The sequence below is a fragment of the Sus scrofa genome, chromosome 8, assembly GCF_054392235.1.
Source record: "Sus scrofa isolate SSC_HxYL_T2T_F1_AM1 chromosome 8, Sscrofa_HxYL_maternal_Yorkshire_Landrace_v2.0, whole genome shotgun sequence".
Taxonomy (NCBI): Eukaryota; Metazoa; Chordata; class Mammalia; order Artiodactyla; family Suidae; genus Sus; species Sus scrofa.
Genome location: NC_139390.1, coordinates 420,147 through 440,192, shown reverse-complemented (window position 1 = coordinate 440,192; position 20,046 = coordinate 420,147). Strand labels below are relative to the sequence as shown.

The 20,046-nt window shown below is 63.2% G+C and overlaps 1 protein-coding gene across 9 annotated transcripts; it reads left to right on the top strand.

Moving 5' to 3' along the window:
- The first annotated feature begins 667 nt into the window (after nt 1-667).
- Nucleotides 668-17,598, top strand: RNF212 (ring finger protein 212). Of its 9 annotated transcripts, none has more exons than XR_014812024.1 (13): nt 668-820; nt 1,906-1,967; nt 4,220-4,294; nt 7,107-7,163; nt 8,073-8,131; nt 10,057-10,109; nt 10,192-10,243; nt 10,853-10,898; nt 12,327-12,390; nt 13,368-13,437; nt 14,630-14,750; nt 15,040-15,451; nt 16,205-16,250. XR_014812024.1 is itself a non-coding variant. In XM_021100860.2 (12 exons), the coding sequence occupies exons 1-11, from the start codon at nt 712-714 to the stop codon at nt 14,748-14,750; spliced, it is 768 nt and encodes a 255-aa protein (XP_020956519.2). In that variant the 5' UTR covers nt 668-711; the 3' UTR covers nt 15,040-17,598. The 9 variants fall into 9 exon arrangements, 4 of the variants coding, with proteins under 4 accessions (XP_020956519.2, XP_084827337.1, XP_020956518.2 ...); XR_014812022.1 differs by having other exon boundaries at nt 15,040-15,835; nt 15,920-16,250; XR_014812025.1 differs by having other exon boundaries at nt 14,630-14,875; nt 15,040-16,250.
- The last annotated feature ends 2,448 nt before the right edge of the window (nt 17,599-20,046 follow it).

The following is a 20,046-nucleotide window of genomic DNA, read 5'->3' as shown; positions in this document are numbered from 1 at the left end:
GACTGCCCAGGCCCCCTTCCTGCTCTGGTCTCTCTGGTCACTCCTGCCCCGGCCCCCATCCTCCTGGGGCCTAAGGACCCTCCCCCTCCCACCCCCCAGTGCAGTGAGCCCTGAGGGCCCTGCGCACTGATTCCCCCCCCCCATTTGTGTTACTCGGGGACACGAGGGGCCATCTAGTCTATGTGGTGGGGCCACGGGGCGCAGGTGACACCCTGGGCCCGGGCTGTCTCCAGCAGTCATTTCCGCCCTGACCTCAGGCCGAGCCTCACCCGATCTCGCCGGCCCCGGAGGGTTCAGCGCATGCCGCGGCCTCTCTCTCGCCCTGTGTCTGGTCCCAGGGCACCCACCTCGATGCCTCTCGGGGGCCCACGCAGGTCCTGGAACACAAGGTGCTGCCCTAAGAGAATCACTGGGCATTGCGGTGTTGTGATGAGCGAGTCCAGGCTCTCGCCTGTACGTTTCTCCTCCCCGATGTCCAGCCCAAACAACCTGCTGACGGGCAGTCCCACTCTCTCCGCCCTCGCTTCCCAGGTTGGTACCTCCAGCGCATGAGTTTTGGCGGGAGCGCCTCCGCGCCTGGTGCGCAGGCACAGGGCAGGGAGGGGCTCGTGCGCAGGCGCGGAGTCGCGGCCCTCAGGCCACGCCCAGATCCCGCGTCCGGTCTCGCGAGCGCGTGAGGCTCGCTGCGCGGCCGCGGGCGCCCTGCGCGGCATGGCCCCCTGGGTGTTCTGTAATCGCTGCTTCCAGCCGCCCCACAGGGCGTTGGGCTTCAGCCTGACCAGCTGCGGCCACGTGTACTGCGACGTCTGCCTGCGCAGCGGTGAGGGCGGGCGAGGGCCCTCGAGGAGGCGGCCCCGGGCCCGCGGGCCTTCGGTGGGAGGGGGCCTCCCGAGCGAGGGCCTCAGGGGCTGGGGGCACCTGCTCCCCGGCCCTTGCCCCTCTCCGCAGGGCAGCCGCCTGGGCTGGGGCTGGGCGCTCAGCAGGCGCTCTGGGAATGGTGGAGTCTGGCGAGCAGGTGGCCCTCTTGCCGCTGGAGGCAGACCTCAGGCGTCCCCGTGAGGACAGGTGCAGTCCGAAGCGGGTGGGACGCAGAGGGCCCTGGGGTTGGGGGTGGCAGGAAGGCGGAGAGGCCTGAGGCGCTGAGAGACCACGGGCAGCAGGCAGCGCTTCTCTTTCCTGCAGTGTTTGTGTTGAGGTGCAGCATTGATACAAGGGGAAAAGCATAAATGAAAACGCAGTGAATGTTCGGGAAGGGACTTGTGCCTGCACAACCGACTCACAGATGAAGAGTCAGAATAGCACCCCACCCCAGAGGCCCCTGAAGGAAAACCACTGTCCCGACCCTGTCAGCGCCTGTCCATCACCTTAGACCTCAAGGAGGGGAAGGTGCAGGGGCCGCCATCCTCTGGGTGAGCATCTGGCGGCGGCAGGGCTCCGCTGTGTCTGGACCTGGGAGCGCCCCTTCCTCCCTGCTGCCCCCTCCCCCAGGCGGCCTGGTGCCTTGAGCGGCTTAGGGTGAGACTCTCGGCAGGTGTCATTGTTGCAGTGCCAGTGGGGGGGTGGCAGGGGCAGAGCAAAACACTTGAGCTTGGTGGGGGGGGGTGGAGGAACTTTTCCTTTTGCAAAGTTAAAATTTTTAAATTAAGTTACTCCTGTAAAACCTGGCACTGACCTGTGTTTGAGAGTGTGATCTCGATGGCCACGACCTTAGAGCGTATGTGCAGAAAAAGAAAAAAAGATTCTTAGCTGTATGAATCCTTTCAACTATACGCACACCCGCAGGCTCGTCCGTTGTCAGTGCCATAATCCTGTGTGCTTTTTCAAGAAGTATTGTGATCTAAGGTCTACGTTTATGTAAATTTAAAAGCAGTCATCAGTATAATGAAGTTTGCTTTCCTTTTATAGGCAAAAGGGATGAATGCCTGATTTGTCAAGTTCCATGTCGTACAGTTCTCCTTTCAAAACATGTAAGTTGGAATCCACAGCATCTGAATGTTCTTCTTCGTGTTTCCTTTTAAATTGGATGTTCAGTTTTTAGTCATTTATAGTGAGGGAGATTTTTCTTGGTTTTACTGGGGCCACTAGGAGATCTTACCAGCTCTGCATGAAGTCCCGCAGCGGTTCTGAGTACCTTAGCCGCTTCGGAGTTGCTCCTGGAACCCAGCGTCGATTCCCCAGGTTTCTTTAGTGCAACATGGGCTCCTCAGGAAGGTTGCGCAGGAAGTTCCTGCCATGGCACAGTGGGTGATGAATGCGACTCCAGCCGCTCGGCTCGCTGTGGAGGCGCGGGTTCAGTGGGTTAAAGGATCCTGTATTGCTGCAGCTGTGGCATAGGTTGCAGCTGTGGCTCAGATTCAGCCTCTGACCTGGGAGCTTCCATATGTCACAAGTACAGCCAAAAAAAGAAAAAAGTGGTGGAGCTGTGTTTTCTGGGGTCATACCTAACTAAGGGGGATTTGAAAAGAGTCGGTCACGTTGATTCCTTCTCGCTCAGGTTCTAAGGCACGTATTTGATCTAATGTTTAATCTATAAAAATTGGGTTTTTTCTGATTACAAACATAATACAGGAGTTCCCTGGTGGCCTAGCATTTTGGGATTCTGCGTTGTCACTGCTGTGACTCAGATTTGATCCCAGGCCCAGGAACTTTTGTGTGCTGCAGGTGCAGCCAAAAAAACAAAAAACTCAAAACTCACACATAACAGAAAACCTCAATGGAGAATGAAAATCCCCCCCTCCCCAAACTTGACCACAGCCAGGAGTGTGGCTCTTTGTTGTTTTAGGCTGATTTATCTTTCGAGAAAATGGTGTCTCCGGGTTGACACCACACTCCGGGCGCAGCCGCCTCCTCTGACAGCGGCTGCGCGGCCTGGCAGGGTATTGCCCTGTGGGTAAATGTCTGGGTCCTTTCAGTTTGTTTACGGTGAACATTTTTCTAAACCATAGTTCTGCCTACTTGTGAGAATATTTCTAGAGCGTAAATTTCCACAAGTGGCCAAGCAAGGGCTTCCTGCTGGGGGTTCCATTCCTGCTTCCCCTCAGGAGGGAGGCAGGTCACCCTGGGCTGGGTCCTCTGTGGGTGTGGAATGCGTCTTGGGTCCCAGTCTGCTCTCTCCTCCCTGGGGCCCCTGCATCTCTGAGTGTCATGCTCACCTGGGCCCTCGCGGTTTCCTTGGGGAGAAGGGGGCTGCAGGTGTCGGGGGACGCTGGAGCCTGGGGTGCAGCTGCCGAGGAGTCTGGAGCACACCCACACCCCCATGCAGGGTCCTCCAGCAGCTCCTCGGGGCCTGACCTCTCAAGCACATTCCCCAGTCTCCACAACGGGTCTCATTTTCCCTAAACGCAGCCTTCCTGTCCCTTGAACGGCCAGGGGAGCCCAGTCAGTGACTGGCCGGGCCTCCCTGCCCTCACGCCTGCCCCCGGCTGCGGGGGGCCGGGTGCTGGTCTCCGCCTGATGTGTGTCCCTGTCCTGAGTGTCTCGTGCTGACACGGGCCAAGGGGCGGGGAGGCGGGCCTCCCTGCACAAGGAGGGTACGTGGGCAGGTGCCCTTTCTGAACCTCTCCTTTTCACGTGTGCTTTTTAAAGAATGCGCGTACTCGTGAGCAGTTACACCTTCTGGCTGTTGATTTCACCGTTTTCTTTTTTTTTTTTTTGGTCTTTTTGTCTTTTTGTTGTTGTTGTTGTTGCTATTTCTTGGGCCGCTCCCGCGGCATATGGAGGTTCCCAGGCTAGGGGTTGAATCGGAGCTGTAGCCACCGGCCTACGCCAGAGCCACAGCAACGCGGGATCCGAGCCGCGTCTGCAACCTACACCACAGCTCACGGCAACGCCGGATCGTTAACCCACTGAGCAAGGGCAGGGACCGAACCCGCAACCTCATGGTTCCTAGTCGGATTCGTTAACCACTGCGCCACGACGGGAACTCCTCACCGTTTTCTTTGTACGTGGCTCCCCCAGCCCCAGCCCCAGCCTCCAGAGCCCTTCCGAGGAGGGGCGCACCTCAGGCTTGCCAGCCGCTCCCCCCTGCCCTCAGGCAACCACCAGAGCCCCTGAGCCCTGCCCTTGGTCCTCGGGGAGGTGGTGCTGCCCCTACCCGCGCCATGGCATCCTTGGTGCCTCGTGGACGTAGCTGAGGTCACTGTGGTTGATTCTCAGCCCTGAAGTGCGTAGACGCCTGTCTTGGAGGCGGTGAGGGCGGAAGCAGCCTTTTCTCTTTCAGACCGACTCCGACATCCAGGCCTTCTTCGGGGGCATAGACGGCCTGTGTAGGAAGTACGCCCGCGAGACCTCCCAGGTGAGTCCCCGCTGCCGGCGCTGGCCCAGCAAACGCTCTCCGCACTCTGGAGCGCCGTCCGTTCTCAGACCTGCGGTCAGCGGTGGTTTTCGGCCTCCTGTGTTGTCTCTCCTGTGATGAAGCCTTTGCTCTGTTCCGTTTGTCTGCGCCTCTGCTGGGTGTTGAGCCAGGGGTCACTTTCTCCGGCTGCCCAGGCACAGCCCTGAGATCTGGGGTTTGGAAGGACAGGTCCAGGCTGTCTGGGCCCTGGGCAGGGGGCTGCTTCCTGAGGCTGTCCTCTCCGGAGGGTCACTGTGAAGCCCTCACCGTGCCTCTGGCCCCACTCCCTGTCCCTGTGGGTGTCCCCTCCCTGACCCGCTGCACATGCTCCCTGTCGCCAGCCTCTAGCGGCGCATCTGTGCCCACCCTGCACTCCTCCCTGCTCGCATGGGCTCCCTGGGGGTCACCGCACAGCCACCAGGCGCCCCCACCCATCCTTCTGTGAAAGGTGCAGCCCACACTGTTGGCCCCCTGCAGCCGAGCCCCTTCCCTGGGCAGCGGGGGAGGCAAAGCACTGCTCGTCCAACTCTCCTGGCCCATTGGCTTGTGTGTGTGTGGAGGCCACGGTCAGCCAGCCTGTGGGACTGCCCACCCCCAGGCTGCTTTCCAGCTCAGACGTGGCCAGGGGCACTCGTGGGGCCAGGGCCGTCCCCACCACCCTGGGGCAGCCCCAGGGGACACAGGGATGTCCCAGAATGCAGCACACCCCATTGCCGCCTTTGCAGTGGTGCCCCTCTCAGGCCGGGGCCCCAGGCCCGGAGCTGCCCATGTGGTGAGGATGCTGAGAACCGCAGGCGGCCCTGCCCCCAGGGAGCCTCACCAAGGAGCCCGCTCTCGCACAGGGGCGGGGGCACCCGGGGGTGGTGCCACTGGCCTCCCCGCACCTCTCATCCACCCCAGGTGGCCACGTGCCACCTTCAAGCACAGAGAGCAGCCACGTGGCCGAGGCCTGTGCCGCTTGTTACACCCGCTGGTGTCTTGGGTTTCCTGTTACTTCTAAAAAAGTGAATAAAGATCTTAAACTCCTCTCGGTATGAGTTTCTAGCGAGGTAAACGTTGGTGGATAAAGGCCACTTAACGGCCCCTCTGGGATCCTGGTAACTTGAAGAGCATGAAGCCAGCCTGAGAGCAAAGCTATGAGCATGTGGACTACGGGAGCCCAGACGGCCCTCCGACCGAGCTACCCGGTCACCCTCCCGCCCCCTCCCACCGCTGCACAGAGACACCTCTCGCCTGCCCAGCCCGCCCGGGGCGAGGGCGTGCGAGCAGGGCAGTGGGCTGGGCTCAGGGGCTGCAGCCCCGCCGAGGACCCCCGGTCCTCCCATCCCACACAGGGCGCCGGCGAGGCAGCCGTGCGGGTCAGCCCTCCTTGGTCTCTGGGCAGGCCTGCACTGGGCACGGCCCCTGGGCGTCTCTCAGCACATCAAGGCTCGACTCTGCCTCCGTCCAGTTGGGAACTCGAGCCCTGTGGTCTTGGAACCGTCTACACTGCCGAGGCCACGGCAGCTCAGCCATGGGCCCGGGCTGGTCCGTCTGGCTGGCAGCCCAGGTCCCGGAGGCTGTGGGCCCCCCCACCCCGGGTGCAGATGGCGTGTGGATCCAGGTTCCAGGCTGCCCCGAGCTTGCCGAGGGTCCCACACTCAGTGGGGCTGTGCCCTCAGTGTCCCCACAGCCGGTGTCTCTCGCAGGGCCAGCTCTGCCTGTGGCCCCGTTCCCACCGCGGCTGCCCCATGTTGTCCCGTCTGTCCAGCCACAGAGGCCCGTGCGCTGTCGTCAAGGCCCTCGCTCAGAAGTGGCCGCTGGAGTGAGAACAGCTGTTGACCTGTGCACGGGCCTTGCCAAGCCCCGGTGCCTCTGAGGTGGGGACCCTGCTGCAGGACGGCTGGGCCAGAGTCATGCCAGAGGCGGCGCTGTCTCGGAGTTTGGGCCCTGCACCGAGACATGACGCCAGTCTCTCCCTGCCGCCGGCCTAGGGCCCACGGAGGAGTGAGCCCAGGAGTCAGACGACTGGCACTGTGACCTGCTGAAGGCAGTGGCAAGGTGGCTTTAGGCCTGTCCAGGCCCCTCCCAGCCTCTGCCGTCCACGGCCGTGCACAGAGCCCGCCGGGCCCTGGGTTTCAGCATTTGAGTCAGTACCTAGAGGGTGGGTGTCAGGCTCTGAGAGCTCGAGCTGCATGGAGTCGTCATTGGCCCCTGAGCAAGCCGCGGGCCGCTGTTCCCTAGTGGGCATCGGTGCCCTCGGGAGCCCTGTCCAAGCGCCGGGCACTGTGGGCCTGGAGGACAGCGATGGGCTCCCCAAATTGCTCAGCCCCCTGTCACGGGCGTCCTTCCCACCCAGTGTGGCCCCGGGCTGCGTAGAGGGTCAGGGGGCTCCTGGTTGGCCCTGTCTGGTCAGGAGCCCGTCCTGTCATCCAGCCACGGTTTCCCAAGAGACTGCGCCGTGGTTGTCCCTGTGGGTCGTGTTACCCACCTGGTGGTCTGGGCCCCGAGTACCCCTAAGCCACACAGGAGGGAGGCAGAGAGCCTCGTGCCTCTGTGTCCTCACCTGGACGGGCGTCCTCGCTGCCTCTGGACCAGGGCGCGCCCGGCTGCGGCCGTCCAGTCACCCCGGCCCTGCAAGGCGTGTGGCCCGGGAGGATGGCAGCAGGGCCCATGTCTGGGCAGGTTGGGGACCCGGGCCTGTGGGGAAGAGCTGAGGCCTGCACCTGAGTCCCTGCCCAGCTCTGCAGCAGCCACCATGCGCGCCAGCAGCTGACACGTGCCGTCTTTTCAGGTTCTGGAATTTCAAGACAAACACAGGAGGAGATTGTTCGCCTTCTACGCAGAGAAGGTAAATCCCGCCGACGTGCCTCGGGCAGCAGGTCGACGCACGGCCCAGCGAGTGCTGGGCTGCTGGGCTGGCCTCCGGCCTGCTGTCCCTCGGCCTGTCGCACTGTTTCCTGTTTGAGGCCGGCCACGCGGCCGCTCAGGGACCCAACCCTGGTCTCAACTTCACCTTGGGACGTCAGCACAGATCCGTCATTACCTGAAGACGTATCTGGTGCTTTCTTGTAAACATGACCGTGAAGCTGCTCGGGCCGATCCCTCTAGGAGGATGGTCAGCGCCCTGTGCTTGCCCCGCGTGTACCCCTCTCCTGACTTTGAAACTCAACCAGAGGAAATAAAGCTTTAGTGAAAACAACATTAATCTGGACGCCAGCCAGGACGGGTCGGGGCCTCCCCGTGGGCCCCGTGGATGGAGAGCAGCAGAGGGGACGGGGCCGGCTCCCCGAGGCGCTGCGGGGCTGGGCTGGGCTCAGCGCTGGGTTCCTGCACACCCGGGACCTGGACAGGGTACAGATGCACTATAGCAGTGTGAGGCCACTGCCCTGACACTCACGTTCCGAGTCGTGGTTTAAGAAATTGAGGATTAGGGTTCCTGTCGTGGCGCGGTGGTTAACGGACCGACTAGCATCCATGAGGACACAGGTTCCATCCCTGGCCTTGCTCAGTGGGTTGAGGATCCGGCGTTGCCGTGAGCTGCGGTGTACATCACAGATGCAGCTCCTTCTGATCCTGCACTGCTGTGGCTGTGGTGCAGGCCGGCAGCTGCAGCTCTGATTCGACCCCCAGCCTGGGAACCTCCACACGCCGCAGGTGCAGCCCTAGAAGGACAGAAAGGGAAAACCATCGGGGCTCTGTGTTCTCTCTCAGCTGCCCGGCACTGTCCGTGCAGTAACGAAGCTGTCCCATTGTTTAGATTTCCTCGTTGGAGGAGTCGCTCAGGGAGTCAGCGCTGCAAGTGGAGCAGCTGAGCAGGTGGGTCCCGGGACTCAGGGAGGCCGTGTGTCCGCTGTGGCCGTGGGCAGTTGGTTGTAACTGAGGGAGCAGAAGGCAGGGCACTCCATCTGCTAGACTCTTCTGTCAGAGCAGAAATGCAGAAAGCTGGAGAGGAGGCAAGAGTGACAAAAAAAAAACAGGAGTCCCCATCGCAGCTCAGCAAAAACATCTAACTGGCATCCGTGAGGACACAGGTGCCATGACCCCTGGCCTCGCTCGGGGTTAAGGATCTGGCGTTGCCGTGAGCTGTGGTGTAGGTCACAGATGCGGCTCAGGTCCCATGCGGCTGTGGCTCTGGTGCAGGCCGGCAGCTGTAGCTCTAATTCGATCCCTGGCCTGAGAACCTCCATATGCTGCAGGTGCGGCCCAGAAAGACAAAAAAAAAAAAAAAAAAAAACAAACTTGAGAGTGTGTGTGCTTCCCCTTGGGGGCTCCGGGAGGCAGCCTGGGAGAAGAGTGAGCCCCACAGTCCTCCTGCTGGTGGAGGGGCTGCCCGCGGGACCCGGCCCGCCCTTAGAGGGAGAGGCGTCGGCTCCCCAGTCTGCACCCCGGTCCCCTCAGCACGAGGGCCGTCAGAGCCGCATGCCTGCACCCCGCCGCGTTCCCGGCTTGGGGAGGTGTGTCAAGTTTCTTAATGTGGACAGTGTTCAGACGTCCCATGTTGGGGGCCACACACTAACCTGGGGTTGCAGGTGATGCTTGAGGGGCTGCTGCGTGCCCAGCAGTGACCCCCGCCGTGCACTGACCTTGTTTCCCTGCTGTGGCGGCCGCCGTGGCGCGGATGGCACTGGGGCGGCCGTGCACACACCAACTGGTGTGGACTTGGCCTCCACCCCCAGGCATGAGGGGCTGAGGCCCCCGGGGCCACCCCTGACACTCTGCTCGCAGTCAGCCAGCGAAGGTGCAGTGGGCCACTGTGGGGCGGTGTCGCCCACAGAGGAGGGTAAGAGATTGTGCATGCGAGGCCAGCTCCTCACGGGCACCGGGCACAACACACCGCGCAGGCGCTGGGGTCTGTCCTCCTTAGCCTGCAGTTCGCTTCCTCTGTGCAGTCACATCTTTCCCAATTCTGGAAGGTTCCCGGCTGTTACCTTCTCCAGCCTCCCTCTGTGGCTCTGTGTCCACCCGGTGACCTCGGCACCTCGTGGCACCAGCACTGCCCTGCAGCCGCTCGGGTGTCCAGTCCCGGTTCCCAGCTCTGCCCCCACGTCGCACACGCCTTCTCCCTGAGCCTCTGCATCTGCTCTGCTCCCACTGCCGGTGCCTTCCTGCTGCCCTTTACTCAGGCTCCTCAGGCCCTCTTTCCCAGCTGGCGCCTTCAGGGTCAAACTCTGCCCATCTCCCTCGGGCTCCAGGGGGCCCGTTTCTGTGCAGTGAGCTCTGAGCTGGGCCCCTCTGCAGACCACTCTGCATGTGGCTGGCATGGCCTGCACCTTCCTCCAGGGGGCCCAGGAGCCCCAGTGCCCTTGCCCCAGACGGTGCCTGCCTGTTCCTGCCCCTCGGGCACTAGGCTGCTGCTGCTGCTGCTGGCCTTGTCACAGGTCCGGGGGCGGGGGGGAACGACACTCACCATCTGCATGCTCGCACAGATGCCTGCACAGGTGCCCGCACAGGCCCCCATGAGTCCTTAGAAGCAGGAGCCGGTGCCCTTGAGGAGCTGGGCCCCGGCACTGCCAGTCCCTCCACAGTCACTCAGCAGGCCTTCATGGAGCGCCTGCTGCATTCTCAGCACGGTGCGTGGGCCCCTGTGCGGGTGGAGCCGCGTGCGGGTGTGAGCCTGGGGCAGGGGCAGCGCCAGCGAGGGAGAACAGGGGCTGTTTCTGGTTTCCTTACTTGAGGTTGGAAGGAGTTGCTTAGAAGCAGATGTTTATGGCTTTACTAATGCCCTTTCTCCACTTACCCAGGGTGAGGTGGTCACAGCAAGCTGCTTTCAGCACCATCAAAGATCTGGTTTCAAGTAAGTGAGGTAGCGCCCGGCGGGGAGGACGGAGGGCTGCGCTGGCGAGGCCGCTGCCCCAGGGCTGGGCTCCTCCTCTCAGCTCCCGCAGCACAGCCTTCGTGCCTGCCTCCCGACGCGTCAGCCTCTGAAAGGTGTGTACACCGCCCATCTCGAGACCCCCGCCCCTCCACGGGGCCACCGTGCCCCCTGCTTCTGTCCCCGTGGCTGCGGTGATGGGCTGGGTGGCCCCGGGACCCGGGCTGGACAGGGCTGTTGTCCCTGCCCCTCCGCTGAACGTAGCAATGGACTGGTGGCAGCGTGTGGGCCCTGACCCACCCAGGGAGCGTTTTCCTCGCAAGCTTGGCCTGGGCTCCCGCGGGGCTGCCCAGCGTCTCCCCGCAGCCTGTGGGCCAGTGGGTCAGGAGCGGACGTCCGTGAGCACCGCCTGCGGGAAACGTGTGGGCAGAAGTGTGCTCTCCCATCCCGGGCCGCCCGCAGGACCAGGGGGCCTTCCGGGCAGCGGCAGGAGGGCCGGTGGAGGGTGGGGCCAGGAGCTCCCGGGGGGCCGGACGGGGTGTGTGCGGCTCTACCCACCTGCTGCTGGGCGAGGCATTCTGAGAGGGCCGAGATCGCCGAGGGTGCCGCCTGCCGGGGCTGTGCGCGTTTGTGTGCATGTACACGTGCGTGTGCGTGTACGCGTGTGTTCCTGATGTTTCTCCGTCCATCGGGACCGGCCCGGCCCGTGTCTCCCTGTCTGACAGGGTGGAGTCCATGGAGGTTGACCTCAGTCCATCCCCGAGGAGGAAGGTGAGTGCGGGCTGGTGTTCCAGGCGCTGCGCGTCGCGTGCCAGATGGGGGACCAGCCAGCCTGTCTTCACTGTCAGTGGGCTTGGGGTGAGCGAGACCCTGGCGACCTGGCAAGTGGCTTCGCCTGGCACAGAAATGAGCCAGGGCACGTGGCCGGGTCTGCTGTCTGGAGGGGACGTTGCTAGGGTGCCCTGGCACCAGGCGGGGCCTCCTCCAAGACAGGGCATCCAGAGCCGCCACCCCGCTTTCCTGCCGCGGGGCCTGGCCTCCTGCAGGAGGGGCTCTGTGGGCACGTCGTGCGGAGGCGCCGACAACACAGTGTGTCCACCACCCTGTGAGCCCGCCGGGCCCACGCTGCCTACACTGGGCGGTCCAAGGCAAGGGACGGACCCCTCAAACCCAGCCTGAGGTTGGGCCCCTCCCTGGCCCCGGTTCCCTCTTGGTCTGGACCTGCTGTGCCACATGGGCCCAGCTGCAGGCCAAGCCCAGGGTGCCCACCAAAACCCTGAGGCCGGCTGGGCCGGCGGCTGCACTCGCCTGTGTTAGGGCCACTGTCCCGGGCGCTCTGCGTCTTTGTTCTCTCTCTGCTTCTCCCACGTCTGGATCCTCCCCCAAACAGAGGACTCAAAACTGACCCGAGAAACCAGAGTCCGCCTCCGTCAGAAGCCCCGTGAGAGGAGGCGATGTTCCGTCTCCACCGGCCTCCCCACGGGAGGGACTCAGCCCACCCTGCGATGGTCACTTCAGGCCTGGCCCGTGTGGGGCACATGAGGCGGCCACGTGGAGGACAGGCTGGGAGGCTGTGGGGCGGCCCAGGGGGCGGGCGAGCGGGTCGGGGCCCCGAGTGCATCAGAGAGAGCATCGGGGGGCAGGGAGCTGTGAGCGGTGCGTGGGCTCCCACTTGCATACAGCACAGGGTCACGCGCAGAGCCTCCAGGTGGGGCCTCAGGGGCCCTCCAGGGTTAGTCTTGCCAGCAGGCGCGAGCCAGAGGCAGGGCCAGGGGGGCGTTGGCAGAGGGCGCGCTGGGGCCAGGCCGTGGCGCGGTGGAGCACCCTCGGCAGCGCACGGGCCTGGGAGCCAGGAACGGGGGCCCCGAGATCCCAGCGGGGGCACAGGGGTGGTGGTGGCAGTCAGGAGGGGCCCTGGGGCAGAGCGAGCCAGCTGGGGTGCTGCCTCGTGGACCCTGGCCCATGCGCCACACCTGGCGCCAACGTCTGGATTTCAGGGTGACAAAACCCTCCCCAAAAGAGGACTTTCTCAGGAGTTTAAAATTCCTGACGTCCGCCAAGAACTCCGTTGCCTTTTTCTCTTCTGAGCTCCTTTCTCAGAAGCTCACCGGGCCGAGGGGCAGGACCCCTGCCCGAGGCCGCCTTCCGCCGGAACCGCCTCCACTGCCTCCCGCTGACTGTCTTCTCTTCGCGCCGCAGCCCGAGGGAGCCGCCGGCCCCGCCAGGATGTCTCTCCTCAGCCCCCCGCGGGACGGGCGCATGGGTGAGTGGGGTCCCGCGTGGCCCCCGCGGCGGCTGCTCCAGGTCGGGTCCCCGCTGAGCCGTCCTGTCTCCTCCGGGCTCTGAACAGCCGTCCTGGGAGCCGGCGGCTCTCTGGTCGTGGCTGAGCGCCGCCTGCCCCCTGGCCCTGCCCGTGTCAGCGTGAACCCGCCCCAAGGGCCAGGCGCTCTGGCTGGTGGCCCCACCCCCGCCACCACACGCTGCCCGTGGCTCTGGAAGTTTCCGTGGTGTCCTGGCGGAAGTGTTTCCATTGAGAAAAAAGCGCCTCCCTCTGCGCCCTCCTCCGCCGCACGTCCCTCCCTTTCCTGCCGCCGCTGCTCGCGTCTCCATCCTTAGACCGTTTCTTCTTCCTGCTGAGGTTCAGCGTCCAGTCGCTGTGACTAGACTCCGAGGTTCAGGCTCTCGGAGCCACCTTTGCGCTGAGCGCCTAGCTTGGCTCCGTCTCCTTCCACGCCGTGGACGCTGCCTGCCCCCTGCCCTCCCCCTGCCCCTCCGTGGGCACCGCGGCCTCCTGGCCCTCCCCGCTCCGCGGGAGACTTCAACAGGCAGAAACGGGGCCGTGTAAAAGTCCCGCGGTTTGGGTGGGGACAGTGCAGCGGTCCTGGCGCCTGCCATCGGCGCTGTCCCCCCACCTCCGTCAGATCTGCAAGGGCTTCCGTTCCACGGTTCTCAGAGTAACAGGAGCCAAGACGTCGACACGGAGCGCAGGGGTCCAGACACTTTTTCTGGGCGCCTTCTGCAGAGCAGGGGTTGCCCCCCGCCCCAGCGGGGCCCAGGGCGGTGGGTGGAGGCCACGGCTCCAGCGCCGGCATCCGGCTGGGAGTCGGTGGGTCCGCCGCTGGGCGTCAGCCGGCTCTGGGCGGTGCACACGCTTGAGAAGATGGGACACGAGAGGCCGGGAAGGGCGTGGGGGCCGGAGGCAGGAAGCTGCCCTTCCTTCACTCTCACCCCTCTGCACAGGCAGCGTCGCCCGCCGCCCTCAGCACCTCGGCCTGCCGCCCCGGCACCCCTGGCAGCCCCAGGCACTCAGGTAGGTCCTGCTCGAGGTTCACGTGGGGGCCGTGAGAAACCCATGGGCTCTGGGGGAGCTTGAGTTGGGTAGATGGCTTCGTGCTTTCAAAGCTAAGGTGTAACTTGAGCGGGTGCCCTGTTACTAAAACTGCCAAGACAGCCACTTTTGGCTGCAGGACTTTTTATCACAGCAGCATTCGGGGGTCGGTAGCATCTCGGGCAGGGACTGCTCTGGCCGGTGCTGCTCTGGCCGGTGCTGCTCCACCCCCCACCCCCACCCCCACCCCTTGCCCACAGTTGCGTCCCACACCCTGTGTCCTGAGAGTAGCAGGTAGCACTCGGCCGTGCTTGTCCTGGACGCTAGGCCACCCTTGCACCGCCTGGCCGTCTGCACACAGGGCACCTTCCTTTTTTTTTTTTTCTTTATTTTTTTTTGGGCTGCAGGTGCAGCACATGGAGGTTCCCAGGCCAGGGGTCAAATCGGAGCTGCAGGTGCCAGCCTCCGCCACAGCCACAGCAATGCGGGACCCTCAACCCACTGATCAAGGCCAGGAATTGAACCTGAGTCTTCGAAGAGGCAACATCGGTCCTTAACCCGCTGAACCACGATGGGAACTCCCAGGGCTCTTTTGTCAGCACTGGAAGTGCAGGTGGTTTCTCTAAAACGCGGCCTTTTCCCTCTCATCCTCCTTATCCAAATTGAGCCCACACTTGCTGCCTGGCACAGTCCTGCCACCAGCCTCCAGACTGTGCGCCCAGCGGCCCTCAACTCCCAAAGCCACCCACCCGCCTGGCTGACCACGGCTGCTCCCATGACAAGTCTGAGGCCATTCTTCATCCAACTCCATGACAGGAAGCCCCCCACCCTGCTCAGTGCCCTCTGACCCCAGGAAGCCCCCCCACCCCCGCTGCCAGGTGCCCTCTGATGGTAGCTCCTGACTCTCCAGCTCCAGCACGGAGGGTCCTGTAGGAGAACAGTGAGAGCCGCTCTGGGCCCTGGTAACGGGCGGCGGTTCTCAGTGGCTCTGCCCGGTCACCACAGTCCAGAGGAGGCCTCCCGCGGGGCTGTGTGCCGTGCCCCAGGCTGACCTGGGCACGCAGAACATGCCAAGTCAACACGTGGCTTAAAACCAAAACCCAGTCTGTGCCTGAGTCACCTACCGTGTGGCCCCCGGGGCGTGGCTGACCGTGTGTGTTGAATTTCCCACTAGGGTTCCAGGCCTGCAGACGCCCAGCGAGAGCCCAGCCCCGCAAGCAGCAGGCAGAGCCGGGACAGGGGCCGCGCCCAGGCAGCCCCTCAGCATCTCGGGGCTGCTGCAGAGGCGGCGTTAGGCAAGTGCCGCTCGGAAAGCGCCTGCTTCTCCGGGAGACGCGCACATGCGGGAACGGTTCTTCATGCGTGTGACTCGGGACGGGGGGCGTTCTCCAGAGCTGTGCTGCTTTCCTTTCATAATTCGGTGAATTTTATTATGCTCGTGGTTGCACAGCCATCCTCACAACCTCCCTTGGGTACATGTCCACGCCCAGTCCCCGCCCACCCTCCCCACCCGTCGAAGTCCGCAGCTCTGTTTCTGGCCTGCGGAGCAGCTCATTGCAGCCTTTCCTTACATGCCACGTGCAGGTGGAATCACGCCATGCGGGGCTCTCCTGGACGGACTTCGCTCTCACTTAATACGATAGTTTCTGGGTCCTCCGTGTTGCCGCAAATGCCGCTATTTCGTGCGTTGCGTGGCTGAGTGTGTGCCACGTCCTCTGAGTGCTTCCCGAGCTCTCCGCTGCTGGGGCAGAGCCCAGCCTCTGTCCCACAGGTCTGCCGGCCTCCGGGGACTTGCACGCGACAGACGAGCCGGCTCCCGCCCCGCGTCTGCAGCCAGCGCACCGACGCGCCCGCACCACACCCCACGGGACGGCACCTTTTCTGGACGGAGCGACACAGCAGGACGACGGAATAAAGGGTTTTTCTGACTCGGGCCACGGTCTGTGCCGTTCGTGTTTGCACTTTGAGCCTCTGCAGACGCAGCACGCGTCCTCAGGTGCGAGCACCCCCTTCTGCCGCAGACCCACCCCTGGCAGGAGGTGTGGCGTCTGGCCTGAGGCTCCTCTGTGCCCAGCGCAGGGCCGGTGTGACTTCTGCTGCAGGCGGTGTGCGCCCTCCTCAGCCCAGTGTCGGGCACGGCCGGTTGGTTGCAAAGAGGTGGATTTAATCCTTTAGGTCACAGTTACCGAAAGCTTGTGCCGGAACCCCCGTGTCCCCTCACCTGGGTCACCAGTAGGAGGCAGAGGCTGCGCGGCTGAGGCGGGTTGCACCTCTCGTAGGCAGCGCCAGGGTCCCACGCCCAGGGCTCCCCTGTCCTCTCTGAGGGCGCCATCCCATCTGTGAGAAGGAGTCGGTGCCAGAAAACACTCGTGTCTTGAAAGCCCTGACTGTGCGGTGCCCCTCTGTGCGTGTCCTGCAGGGTGAGCACCACGACCCCAAAGACGAAGACCCCGGACTTGTGCAGAGGGGCCCGCACTGCAACCGGGGCCGAGTGCAGCCGTGGCTCCTTTCCAGCCCCTCGTGCGCCCTGCGGGCGGAGCCCTGGCTCCGGGGGTTTGGGACCCGCCTCTTCATCGCCGGTTCTAAAGCCTCACCCTCCACGGCCTCACCTCGCTTTCCAGACAAAGCTCTGTGTCTGTTTTGGCCTCTCCTTCTTCACTCTTGTCTTCAAGCCTCAGCCTGGGGTCTGGCAGCGCGTGAGCCACCTGCTCCTTCAGCTCAGGTGGCCGCTTTTGTTTTTATTTTTCAGGTATTCTCATTAGAAAGGCGAAATTAAATGAGACACCCAAATAGCAGTGTGAGCCTAGACTGATAGACTGAGGCGCCGTCACAGCCGGGCTCCTGATGTCATCCCCTGGTGGCCGCGTTGGTGGATGACGGGGGTGTGAGCTGTAGGAAAGCGGGCAGCTGGGAAGCCCAGGCCAGTGGCGGGGTGAGGGGTCGTCGCAGGGTCGTGTGAAGGGCAGGGCACAGCACCGGTGGCCTCACTGGGTTCTGGGCCCTGTGTGTCCTGGTGGCTCAGGCTGGGCTGTCCTGCCTGGTGGCCAGTGGTCTGGAGGTGGCCGTGTGCTAGGTTCTGGCACACACATGGCAGCCACGCCCTGGGCCTCTTGGACTTCAGTGTCTCATCTACCATGTGGAGCTTAAACTCAACGGTCCCACCCACGCGTGTCACACAAGGGTACACAGCGGCGCCTTGGCACCTGTAGCCGCGTGACTGCCGTCCAGACTCACCATCCAGGTTTTCCAGTCCTGCAGCCGCTGTGCCGTCGTGCCCCAGGGCCGGCCCCAGGGGACACGGGAGGCCCTGAGCGCAGGCTGCCCTGGAGGGCACAGTGGCCGTCCGAGCAGGGCCTGGTGTGGCCGAGAACGTGGCCCACGTAGTCCTCCCACAGCAACAGGGAAGTGTAGGTGTTTCTACCGGTGGCTTTTGGGGGACGTCTGAGTTTTAAGGAAAAACATCTCCGAGACTAAAGTGAGCGTGGGCCTTGAGAAAGCTCGGAAGGGACCTGGAGGAAGCCAGGCCTGTCTGGTGGGCGGCTGGGGCCCCGTCCATGAGGTGTTGCTCAGGAAATAATGAGTCTCCTTCGAAGTGGCCAGCGTCCGTTTCCTTCGAGGCGTTTGCCGTTAATGCAGGTAGAAAGGCAGCAGGCTTTGGGCTTTGTCTACGGCTGGCCTCGGGCCACGACAGCACAGGTCTCAGGCCACGCTCGGCGCAGCCCCGCGAGGCTCTGTCCCGGGCGCAGCGAGCCTGCCGCCACGGGGTTCCCATCCCCAGGGGTCACCTCCCAGCCTCCAGCTGCGGTTGGCACCACAGGCCTGTCTTTTATCCCACTGATGTAATACCATCTGTTTAACGACCATCCATGGGGGGCGGACGCTGAGGAAGTGCAGGAACAGTGCATCTACCGCCACAGCTTTTCTCTGCCCCTCCTCCTCCTTTGATTACAAGGTGGTACAATTCAAGCCCCAGGACCGAGCGAGTGGGAGGCGCATCCCTCGTGCAGCCCCCCAGGTGCCCGGACGGAGCCCGGCTCAGGCTGGCACTTCCCATCTTCCAGATGTGTCCTGCCTCAGAAACCGGATCATTTGTCATAGATTTAATTAAAAAGGGTCACACTGAAACCATAAAAAAACCAAAAAGACAACTTACAAAATGGGAGAAAACAGTTTCAAATGATGCAGGTAGCAAGACTTAATCTCTAAAATATACAAGCAACTTGTACAACTCAACAGCAAAAAGCCAACAGCCCAACTGAAACATGAGCGAAAGACCTGAAGAGACATTTCTCCAGGGAAGATACACAGACGAGCAACAGACACATGAAAAACGCTCGCCGTCCCCGACTCTTAGAGCAGTGAAATCAAGACGACTGCGAGGACCAGCTCCCACCCCAGCCAGAGCGGCCGTCGTGCGTCAGTCCCCAGACAGCAAGTGCTGGAGGGGCCGTGGAGAAGAGGGACCCTCCTGCTCTGTTGGCGGGAGTGGAAGCCGGTTCAACCACTGTGGAGAACAGCACGGAGGCGCCTTAGAAAACTGTACGTGGACCCGCCACGTGGCCCAGCCGTCCCACTCGGGCACATACCCAGACGAAACTTCCCTTGAAAAAGACCCACGCGCCCGTATGTCCACCGCAGCGCTATTCGCCACAGCCAAGACCTGGAAGCAACCCACACATCCATCGACAGATGAACGGATAAAGAAGATGTGGTACAAACACACAATGGAATACGGCTCAGCCATCAAAAAGAACGAGCTAATGCCATTTGCAGCAACATGATGGAACTAGACTCTCATACGGAGTGAAGTCAGTCGGAAAGAGAAAGGCAAACACCATATGATGTCACTCATGTCTGGACTCTAGTACGTGGCACAGGTGAACCTTTCCAGAAAAGAAAGCCGGGGACTCGGAGAACAGGCTTGCGGTTGCCGGGGGGGAGGGGGAGGGCGGACTGGGAATCTGGGGTATTCGGAGATGCAAACTATGGCCTTTGGAACGACAAGCAATGAGATCCTGCTGTGCAGCACTGGGCGCTCTACCCGGTCACTTGTGACAGCGCAGGATAATGTGAGAAAAAAGAATGTGTCTGTGTGTGTGTGTGACAGGGTCACCTCGCCGTACGGTAGACAATTGACAGAACACTGTAAACAAACTATAATGGAAAAAAATGAACATCTTTAAAATAAATAAAGAAAAGGGTCACCCTAGAGCTCGTGGGGCCTGCTGAGCTGTGGGCCCTCCTGTGGCTCCCAGGCCCGCGGGGGTTAGCGTGGTTGTGCCCACGGTCCTGCTCCCACGTGGCAGCCTTGTGCCCGGTGCCCGCAGCATGATGGCCAGCACCACGACCCCACTGTCCTCAGCCCCTGTGCTGCTGCGCCTCAGGGTCAAGGCTAGAGAGGCACCTGGAGGTTCCATGGGGCAGGGGTGTCAGGCTGAGACCCCAGCAAGTCACAAAGGACCCAAAGCCCGGGACCCAGGAAGGCCAGGTGGGGGAGGACCCTGAGCCAGAAAGGGCAGGGCCCGGCGGACAGCCTGGGGCAGGAGGAAGGCGGGCCAGGGTCCCAGGACAGCGGCGTTCCCGGGGTTCCGAGTCCTGGGCCGGGGCCTCCCACGGGAGGGGCCCTCACAGAGATGTGAGCCCAGGGAGGTGGGGGCTTCATGGGGGCTGGGGGCTCTGCGCAAGGCTGGCCAGAGGCAAGGCGAGGGCGAGCCGGGCCAGCGCCGCAGATGTGGGGCCCTGGCAGTCCCTCCCTTGGTGGAGACTGTGCTGGAGGAACAGCCGCTGCAGGAGCAGAAGAGGCCGCTGCGAGGCGGGCACTCGGGGGCCGCAGCGGGGGCCCGAGACGCACCCTTGCCTCCCCCAGGTCTTCATGGTCGGGCTTCCTTTCCATCGGATCCTGTTCGCGCCGTGTCTTCCCGCGGAGCGCCCCCTGCACCCGCCCCCGGCACGGAGCCGCCAGGAAGAGGCATTGGGCCCCTCATCCTCAGACCCTCGTGCTCCGCGTCCTGCGTCTGGGTGTCGTGGGGGGTCCGCCCTCACCCGCCGGCGCCCAGGGCGTTTGGGACCCTTCGCGGAGGCGAGCGCCTCGCTGTCTCCAGAGACCGGGCCGGGACCAGCCGGCAGAAAGTGGGCTTTCAGCCGCAGATCCCCAAGGCCGGTCATGCAAGCTGGGGACTCATTTTCACTTGCTGGATACGGGCTTTGAAGGTGAAAGAAAGGGCTCCGACCAGCCCCCGCTGCCGGCTTCCTGCTTCCCAACTGCGGCAACTGCGAAGCCAACTGCCCCCCCGCAGGTGGAGCCTGGACCCGCCCGGTGCTATAGGCTGATGGGGGGGGGGGGGCAGCAGGCGCGGCTGGGGAGGGGCCGCAGGAGGAGGACCTTTCACACACACACACACACACACACACACCCCGGTGGGATGGACGGAGGGTTTGGAGGAGTTTTCTTTTCAGACGAAGAGGAAATTCTTGGAATTCCTGGGTGGTAAATCCAGGTCCCTGCTTCGTGCTCAGGGAGCCGCAGAGCCGGCCTGCACATGGCGGGAGACCCAGGGCCTCCCTTACTCCCAGCGGTGCCTCCTCGGACCC